This window comes from Acyrthosiphon pisum, chromosome A1 (genome assembly GCF_005508785.2).
Source record: "Acyrthosiphon pisum isolate AL4f chromosome A1, pea_aphid_22Mar2018_4r6ur, whole genome shotgun sequence".
Taxonomy (NCBI): Eukaryota; Metazoa; Arthropoda; class Insecta; order Hemiptera; family Aphididae; genus Acyrthosiphon; species Acyrthosiphon pisum.
In genome coordinates, this window is record NC_042494.1 from 93277958 (window position 1) to 93289199 (window position 11242).

Below are 11242 nucleotides of genomic sequence, written 5' to 3' on the forward strand. Positions count from 1 at the left end.
ATTAAAATATCGAACGCGATTACGCGGGGGCACAGTCCGCGCCATATCATCACCGTAAACATCGATGTTGAACAAACATCGTCGACGATCGATGAATATTATTATTGACTTTTCGAACGTAACAATTAAAACCGTAGTCTGTGTGTATAATAATATTATAAAAAAATCGTCTGTCGTGCGCGTATATTGTGTTTGGGACTGTCATGTTTGACGAGCCTCAGTGAATGTTGCCGTTGTTGCTATGTAACAGTTTTCGGGAAATTCGCCCGTTTCACATTTAGTCAGACTTGCTTTTTCGACATTATCTCTATCGACTATCAAGCGCAGCGCACCGCGCGCCATCACTTTCGCATCGCCGACTGCCGCAGTGCCGAACCGCCGTCAAGTGTCGATATCCACTATCGTCTTCAGACAGGCGTCATAATAATTATTATTTTAGTCGTTTTCAATACACTTTTACATTCCAACTCGTTCGCCCGATACCGAAACGATTAATTTTATCCGACAAATCGTACAAGTGATACATACACGTTTGTCACCCACTACCTCAGCTCGATCGGGAAAATGTCCAACAACGACTGTAGAATTTACGTGGGAAACCTGCCGCCCGACATACGCACGAAAGACATACAAGATTTGTTCTACAAATTCGGTAAAGTGTTGTTTGTCGATTTGAAAAATCAGAGAGGACCGCCGTTTGCCTTTGTCGAGTTCGACGACCCTAGGTAATATATTTCATCCAACGAATGTTTATTTTACTTTTGAGTTTATTGATAATATCATGTGCCTATGTTTTTATTACCTATTATGTAAGAACGATGGCGTATTTCCTTTTCTATTAAATTCGAAAAAACAAACCTATTAACCTAGTAACTATGTTACTACTTTTCATGTTCTCGATTTTTAATAATTGCATTAAGTATATTATAGTTGGTAGGTGATTTCATAATGCTTTGGATTTCAAATGAAATAGGTACAATAATTAAGTCTAAAAATTGTCCATAAAAATTATTTTTTTATTTAATTTATGAAACAATTAGTAAGCTAAAGCATAAGTATAATATAGCTTATCTACCTACTTATTGTTATTCAATCTCGTATGTAGATGCCTATTATTTTCAAAAAACCATGAGCTAATTTTTTGTGGTATTATGGGTGTCAGGGGATTCAATAGTATTGATACCAACCTTTTATTTTTGTATAAAAAATATCTAATGTTTCCGTAACAAAGCAAATTTACACTCAGCAGATCACGATTAGCTTTGTTAGTTTAAAAATTTTAGTGAATCGAACGAATTACGAAACTTAGTGGTAAGAACATTATGTGTTTATGTGTGGGTTTTTTTACAATAGTTTAGTTTTTAAGTAAGATATGAGTATTTTTAATCTACATTAAATTTATATTTGTATAAATAAAACTTGCTAAAGAACTACTATGATTCAAAACCCACATACAAACACTGATAATGTTCTTACCATCAAGTTTCATAATATGTTGATTCACTTTAATATCAACAAAGCTAAACGTGATCCGCTGAGCGTCAATTTGTTATGTTACACATTTGAAATACGGAGACAACAAATGTCTGTGTAGCGCCTTCTTAACTCATTACATAATCCTACCTTACCCTCCTTACCTTTTTGACTAAACAACTTACTCTAATTACTATTGAAAATTTGTGGATAAGTTAGGAATTAATTTTTATTACATGGGGTGAAAAATGTCCTACAAACTGCTATTATGGTGCACAGTTAGTTCTGGTATATTCTTATATGGTACGGTATAGATACATAATCGTACATAATATTATAGTAGGTACTACCAATGTTTGGTTTTGTGCTACCTTATGGGTGATAATAACTATTATATACTTAATATAAGGTTTACCTATTGAAAAATAAATTGTAAAGACTTATATTATACATATTATTATTTTGATGATTGTTGATTGTTCTTAGTGATAAATAAACATTTTTAATTAGAGATGCAGAAGATGCAGTTCATGCTAGAGATGGTTATGATTATGATGGCTACAGATTACGTGTAGAGTTTCCACGTGGAAATGGTCCACATAGAAGTGGCGGAGGTGGTGGCAGTAGTAGTGGTGGTGGAAGTTATAATAGAGGAGGTGCTAGTGGTGGAAGCGGAAGAAGCAGAGGTCCACCAGCGAGGCGTTCTCAGTATAGAGTACTTGTTACTGGTAAGTATTTAATTTTGATTTATTATGCAAGTTAGTCTTTGAAATTATAATGTTATTAAATTACTCAAAATATATTGAAAATTAAAAAAAAAAAACCTTTAAATATTATTGTCAAATGTTCCTTAATTACAGCTAGTTTCAATTTGTTACTTTTTTTTCAAAATAAAACTTCAAACCTTTATTAATTTTCTTTGGATTTGTTAGTACTTTTATAACATTATTGCAGTGTTACATGAATACTAAAAATTTATTAATGTTAGGTACTATTAATAGTGGTCCCTTAAACATGATTCAGTGGCCCATGATCGGTACATTACACATTTTATTGAACCATTAACATAAATTTTATTACAAAACAACCTGAATTATATTATTTATTAATTTCATAATATAATATTATCTAAACATTTTAGGATTACCAGCGTCAGGAAGTTGGCAAGATTTAAAAGATCATATGCGTGAAGCAGGAGATGTGTGTTATGCAGATGTATACAAAGATGGATCTGGCGTAGTTGAGTTTTTACGTTATGACGATATGAAATATGCTGTTCGTAAGCTTGATGACTCGAGATTCAGGTCTCACGAGGTTTGTTTAATAATTATTGCTCCAACTATTATTTTGTATTTGGTACGTCAAACATGTAAAACTATTGAAGTATAATATTCTAAGACTATGATTATGATTTATACTTTAACATGTTCGCTGCGGATCATAAATGTTTGAATTTACTTTTTTTTTAATTTTAACTGACAGCGATGGAGGATATATTTTCACTTCAGTACTCTAAAATATGCAGAAAATCTTAATTTTTTTTTTACGGTGACAATCGACTTAAAATAAAATTATCAACATACGATTTGCACACATTTTACAAAATATTTATAAGAATACTCTATTCAAAATAAGAACGTACCTCGTCTACAATAAGTTTTTGACCCTGGCGGTCAAATTCTTTTCCTACTTGGTTGACGGACGAGGCCAGTGCTTTAGATCAAAGCCAAGCACATGCGAAGAAGTTGGCCACCGAGGTACGGTCTCATTTTGAACAGACTAGCACTGATAAAAAAATATTTATTTAATCATAAAGCTGACTGAAATACAGTGCATAGAAAAATAAGCGGCAAGTTATGCCATATAGTGTTCTACGCAGTGAACATGTTAAAAAAATAAAACAATACATTTTTTAATTTTTTATTATAATAATAAATAAATAGAGTATTATATTTATGAGTTAGTTGAAGATGAAAAAATTATTCTGTAGAATATCTTATCTGTTTCGGTACATAGATAAATATTGTTGATAATTTTATTTTTGACTAGGGTGAAGTAACATATATTCGAGTAAAAGATGATTATGGCGGTGGAAGCAGTCGTCGCAGTCGGGATTATAATAGTCGCAGTCGTAGCCGCTCCGCTAGCTATTCACCTAGAGATCGTGGAACACCAACATATTCACCAGTTAGAAAAAGTCGTAGTTATTCAAGATCTCGTTCCCGTTCGTAATATTGAGGATAACCAAATGGTAAAGCATGCTACAATACATAATTGACCCTCATTCCATTATTATAGTGTTTTTTTCTTATTTTTTTTTTTTATTTTTTATTAGAAGCATTTTTTGATAAATTTTAATACGAGGGTTAAACTAAGTTAAAAGTGTTTTGTCATTTTTTATTACATTAATATTGTAGCTGATTATAACTGGATTGAAAATTTGACACAAATAAAGGACACATAGCATTAATTACAAAGGATATATAATTGATTTTATTTGCCACCTATTGTCGTCAAATTGGAAAATATATGCTCTTCAAATGGATTAAAATTATGAAATGTTATTTTATCATGAGAAACAAAGTGGATCATTACCATGAGTTAAAAAAAACTCATTTTAAGGAGAATAAGACGTTACTTAAATGGAAAATAACATTAATATTATGTTATTTACTGAATTAAATGGAATTAGTTCCTTTTGCCTCATATGACGGATGCAAAGGGGATAAATGTGAAGGAAACTACCTTACTTAGGAATACAACGCATACAACACGCATTTGAAATCTTCTATGCGTAATAACTGGATTTTGGATCTTTAAATTCCAAATTCATCTTTTTATACTAATTATCATGACAATGATTCATGTAGGAATATAACTATACAATATATTTAAAAAGATGGATGATGTTAAGTACAATGTATCAGTTTATGAATTAAAAACAATACTCAAACGGACTCTCTACCCTGGATCTTTTGTTGAAAACGAAGACATCCAGGAAACACGTTATTCATGTAGGACACAAACGTAGGATTTATAAATTTTTTTAAACTGACACACATGGAATTTTTTTAACATTGATGGATATTCATTATTTATTGGATGGATCTGGATTTGGAACATCTTTTCCTTTGGACATCCAGAACCTAGGAACTATCGGGGAGGAGCATTATAGTTAAAATGGATTATTTTGAACCTACATAAATAATGGATTACAAATGGATATATTAAGAGGAAAATAATGGACCATAGGACAAAAACAAATTATGGATTGATTATGTGCTGAAAAATATTAAACAGTCATATTTTTATTATTTGTTAAGAAATTTAACCATAATAAAATAATTATGTGTGTTATATAAAATTATAATTTAATATTAACATATAATATTAATTAATACACAATTTTATTTTTAAAATACTGAACTACTAGAATTTAAAAAAGTTACAATTTCAGTACAACATATATGAAGTGTTTAATAGTAAAATATAACTATTGCACTTTTAAACTTTAATAACTGTATATGCATTGTATTTTGATATAAAAACCAAAATATACTGCTATAAGTTAAAAATCAAATTTATAATATGTCTGGTTTTCATAATAACTAATAGGATATTGTGTTCACGTGGTGTCTCCTTCTTACTAACACATAACATATTACATTTTACTTATATTTTAAATAAAAGATTATTATAATAGATTATTCTGAACGTAAAATGTTTATGTGTTAGTTGGAGATAACATGCTGATACTATATAATATAATATATTTTATTCAAAAGCAGTATACTAATAATATAAATTCTTATAAAAAAATATTGATTACAAAATAATAATTTAAATAAAAAAGTATATAAGAATAAGAACCTATCAGTATTTGATGGGGGATAAATTATCATGTATATTTATTTCTAAATAATTTAAATAAATTAAAACTTATTTTTACTGATAAGTAACAGTAATTGGGTCAGAAAAAAGATAATCAATTAAATCCAATATATTATATTATAATATATTATTGATAGTAAAAAATTGTATATTGATATAAAATATATCCTACATTTTAATTAAACAATTATTTGTTTCCTCATTTTATAAAAGAAAAATTATATTTAATTATTAATATTTACAAGTAAACACTGACTAAAATATATATTGATACATTCCGAAGACTAGTTATAACAATATAAACCACCATTTTATAGAATTAAAGTTATTCTATAACTATTTTGGGTAAGTTTTTTTCTATTTAAAAAGTTAAGAAAATGTAAAATATATTTATATATTTGAGTAATGTAAATAAAAATATATACAATTGGTGATAACGCCGTTGAATTTATTATTTAAATTAAATAGATAAGATTGGTGTTTAATAAAGATAATAATTATTGCAGAAAGAATAGAGTGAAAATAAAATTTAAATATTTTAATTAAAGCGTTTAAAAATTGTTTGTTTTTGGTTATAATTATGCTTTTATAATCTAATCATTGTATGATTGATTGTAGTGTTGTCTTTAAATGGAATAATACTTAGATTTACAACATCATTAAACATTACATATAATGTGTTTATTTGGTTCTCGTCTATTTTATGTAAGTATTATGTAAGTATATTTTAAATAATGAAATGTGTTTAGTTTTTAAATAAAATATTTGTATACTTTATTTTTTATACATTGATGTAAGAATGTGTTAAAATCAATTAATTTTACTAAACTATAACTTATACAACCAACATTTCTAGTGTAATACAATAAGTTTAATTTTATATAAAATTATTTCATAACTTTTTATTATTACCTGATTGCTCTCAAGTCAAGTGGAATGAAACAAAAATTTGTATTCAAAGCAAAACCAAATGTTTTGAACGTTTGAAGGAACTGCTATTATTTTAATATTAGTTATTTCAAATTATAATTATTATCAAATTTGACTTGTTGTGAGTCAATTGTATTATTATGATTATTATTATTTGATAGTCTGTTTAAAATTTAAATTGTATATAAAATTTACAATTGGATTAATGTTAATTTATTTTTCAGTTAACAGATATACAAAAATTTACTCTATATCAATAATATAATCTATTAAAATCATTGTAAAAGATAATGAAAATGTAGAATTTAATGTACCAAGTTCAACTGAATATTTGTTTTTTATGATATCAGAACTCTCAAGTGAAATACAAATATATTGAATATGTTCTTATTGAGTATTTAATTATAAATTTAATTGATTATGGTTAAATCTATTTTGTTTCTTTAGACTGCCTGTCTCAAGTCAATGGAAAACATTTTAATGATGATAATAATGTATTGCTTACTATACTGGACAACAACCTTGCCCTCTTGTTTTTAATCAGTGGACATACAACAGAATCCATTCACTAAGTTAATCAGTATCACTGTACACTGGCCACCTGATCAATACATCATACATTTTATTGGTATTTTTCTTTTATAAACGTATTTTGCATGACCCCATAATTTTTAAACATTCTTTTGATATATATTATCTATTAATATTAAATACTATAATAATCATACAAATCCATTTTTATTAATTTATTAGTAATTCACCTAATCCAAACATGTGTGATCTTACACTTACTGAAACCAACTATACAATGAGAATTCGTAATCGTTTAAATTACAATATGGCAGGGGCACCTGCAGAAAATCAGCTCAGTGGGAGCAAAATTTAATTTATGTTATACATACATAGGTAGTCGCATATTTACATTATTATACACTGATTTATTTTTTCATTAAAAAAATCCCCTCTGCGGGCGCCTCTGCAATATGGGAAAGGAACAAAAATGTCTGTACTACTAAAGCATGTACTTTGTAACTACTTTGTTTACTAAGTTATACTTTGTATCCAGACATCTAGTATATTTTTTACATCAGTATGTTTAAATAATATTTGATTTTGGAATTCAAATTGTTTTGTCTGCATTTGATCTGAACATTGAACAAAAAGTCTGTTGTCATTATACAGAAGTTAATTGAACAATATAAATTTTTTTATATCACCGAGTATCATTGATAAATTATTAATTATTTGTTCAGTTAAAACTGTACAGTTAATAGGAAAGACTATTATGTAAACCCCATTTAATGTTTCTTGTCTGAAGTTGGCTAATTAGTACGATTAGGTTTTTTTGGTCATTCCAACCAGCTGTCTAAAATATATTCCAAATCATTTTACCGCCCCTAAATATTTTAACCCTCATAAAAATTTGTATTTTTAGATGATTAGTTTCTTATAATACTGTCAGAGAAATGGACCTGTCATGTGTATAAATATACCAGCTAAATATACCAATATTCCTGGATCCTGGTTCGTGATATAACATTATTTATTAATTATTATAATTTCCATGATTTCAGTATTAAAATTTAAAACATTAAAAATAAAATAATATATACTTATATATTATAATATCACTGGCCCCCTTGCCTCTTTGTAATTAATTTTCACAATAACTAATTTAAAATTAATGTGTATAAAACTTCATATTTTTTTTAAATCTTAAAATATAAGATAGTTATTAGATATAAGTAATAATTTTTTAAAACTTTATAAACTTTGATTTCAGAAAACATTTAATGTAATAAATACAGACAATTTACAAGATGGTAACATGAATAATTATTAAAAGAGTAATAATTCATATGAAAGAAATTACTGGAGAAAGAAACTATAGACACTGCAATTATTTTTTATTACTGTCCGCAAAACTATTACTCCATTTTTTTAAAAATATTAATTTGATAAATATCTTTCATACTTCAGTAATAAGAACTTATGATTATATTCACATTCCACACATAATGTGTACCTACCTCTACTCTAACTTTTCTTCTATTTCAAATTTCCCTCGTATTAACCTATAAAATCTATACAAACAAAAGTTTCATCACTTATTTTTATTGACGTTACAATAACCTGACGGATTTATAGTTTTTTGATCACTCCCCATTTTCCTTCACGAGTTTTGACATTAAACATTACTTACAAGAATCCAGAAATATTATTCAATTTTAGATTCTGAGAGGAACAATGAATGTATTGATTTTACAATGATGTGTGTTTTTTTTTTTTAATTTTTAAATTTTTTTTTGTGTCTGTCATCACCTTTTGGGACAATAAAAATGCTTGGATTTTCTTCAACGGTATCTTTTCTGAAAGGAAAGTGAATCTAGTTGGTACTTTGGGGGGTCAAAAGTCCCAGTAGTTTTCAAAAGCGACGTGAAAAACAAAAAATAATTAAGGAAAAACGGGAATTTTTATGAAAAAAATCTGTTTTCGAGAAAATCGATTTTGGTTTTTAGTGCAACTCTTAAACAAATGACCGTAGGTACATAAAATTTTGACTGAGTGTTTATATTAGCATTTTTTATACACAATAAAATTTTGAAAATAATTTGACTCTTTGAGCTGTTTACGGACATTGTAAGTTTTCAATTTTTTTAGTTTTTTTATCTATAAATATCAATAAAGTTGTATTTGTTGGGTCAAAAAGTGTAAAAATTTAATACAAGTCTCCTGATATATTGTTAAAGTAGTAGTTGAAAAATATTAAAAATACATAGGCACAATTTTTTTTATAAGGATTTAAAGATAGAATTTTGACAAAATGTATCAAATTTAAAACGGAATAACTATTTTGTAGTTAAAAATTCATAAAATGTTCAATTTTTATATCTAAGGATTGAAAATTTAAAACAAGATTCCATGTAAGTAGTTAATTCTGTTACCAAAACATCTAAAAAATACATAATCACAGTTTATTTTTATAGTCATTTTAAGTTCATATTTGGACGAAATTACATATTAAAAAACCTAGAATAACTATTTTTGTTATTTTTTTGTGATAGTATAATATTATTTGTGGGTACTTGAAACTTCTAAAGTATTCTAACGCGTTATAAGTACCTAATGGATATTGTGATAAGATTAATTTGGAATTTATTATAGACACCTATTATTGGTCAATTTTTTTTTTAATACCATAGATAAGTATATAATATATCTTATACCTAGACTGACATACCGTCTCCGCTCAGAATCGTTTTTCTTATACAGTGATATTATATCACTGAATTCAAATTTAATACTATCCATTATACAGTGACCCACTTGTATACTACTGTACAGCAGAGCAACATCCACTTACCCACCTTTTTTAATACAATTTTATTTTTTTATTTTTCAGATCATTGCTACCATGCGAATAAGAATACAAGAAATCTCAGACAATATTAAATTTTTATACTCTTAGATTTTATTTTGTAAATTGTCTTTTTTTATTCATACATTATTTTATTTTGAATAAAACTATATTTTATGAAATTTTGTATTTTTCTTTCTTTTGACAATACATTTATTATGTTTCATATCAAAATTAATATTGTTTGAAAATAAGTGTCAATATTAACTAAGTAAACATAAAGTATGTATATAATATATCAAAATCTTAATTATTAACCTTTAAACATAGTTTTCAGTTCTCATAAATTTCTTATTTGCATTCATTTGGCCCTTAAGACTATCCCATCTCGCATCCAAGCCCCTTTCCATCGCGAACAACCTCCAGAGCCACCTCCCAATAGTTCAACATCCTTTTTACTAACATCTTCCCAGCACATCCTTGGTCTTCCTCAACCAAGAAGATTTTGTTCTATCACTGTAAGTAGCAATGTATTTTGGTAATTGGTTATTCAAGCGCCTACATCACTATATAACGTTTCTACCTCTACATTCTCTTTTTGCCTCCATTATTACCCTTGACAGGGCCTTAGATTCTCCACTATAGGAACATTCTTTTCTTTCAAAATTCATTATCAGATTTTCATCTTTTTTCCCAAGTTGTCAATTTTCAGATTTATATGGGATAACCGGTCATATCAGTGATGTATTTAGCTGTTTTTTTTTCATTCTTTGTGATAATATTTGTAAATTTAGAAACTGTTAGTACCTAGCATTTATTTCCCGCTTGAATTCTTCAACTTTTTCTATTTAAAATAGTACCAAGATATTTGAATTCAAACTGATCTATTATTGTCGACTGACAAAGAATAATATGATTACTCAATATCATATACAGTTTTTTCTTTGTTCACATGTAGTCCAATTCTTATTGTTGATTTATTGAGTCTATTAAATAATATCTTCAATCTATTTTAGGATTCCTCCATCAATATCATGAAATCCTTTATTATTTTTGATATTTATAAATGATTTAACATTAGTTCTCGAACCGTCTATTAAAATTCTCCTTTTTGCTGATGATGCGAAAATATTTTGTAAAATCAAATCGGTTGATGATCAACATAGGTTACAAACCAATTTAAATAAACTTTACCTTTGGAGTGAAAAAAATCATCTTCCTCTTAATATAAAAAAATGTCAAGTAATATCCTTCACTCGTAAAATTAATTCCTTTAGTTTTCAATATAAAATCAATGATTTTCCACTTACAAATGTAAACTCCATTAAAGATTTGGGAATATATTTCGAAAAAAATCTTAGCTTTAAAACTAACCATAAAGTAATGGTTAATAAATCATATAAGATGCTTGGCTTCATTAACAGAAATACAAATAATTTTAAAAATATTACTTGCCTTAAAACTCTTTATTACTCATTGGTTAGATCAGTTCTTGAATTTGGTTCACTTATCTAGTCAAGTGACTACTCAACATAAAATATTGATTTAGATAATGTCCAATTTAAGTTTTTAAAAAGAATAGCCCATGTC

At 27.1% G+C, this 11242-nt stretch overlaps 1 protein-coding gene across 2 annotated transcripts; it reads left to right on the forward strand.

Annotated features, from left to right (window-relative positions):
- Nucleotides 1-100: 100 nt before the first annotated feature.
- Nucleotides 101-9713, forward strand: LOC100166022 (serine/arginine-rich splicing factor 1-like). Of its 2 annotated transcripts, XR_003838848.1 has the most exons (6): nucleotides 101-725; nucleotides 1984-2201; nucleotides 2615-2787; nucleotides 3523-3724; nucleotides 6742-6922; nucleotides 9698-9713. XR_003838848.1 is itself a non-coding variant. In NM_001162215.1 (4 exon segments), coding segments are annotated over 4 exon segments (735 nt in total). In that variant the 5' UTR covers nucleotides 115-564; the 3' UTR covers nucleotides 3706-3848.
- The last annotated feature ends 1529 nt before the right edge of the window (nucleotides 9714-11242 follow it).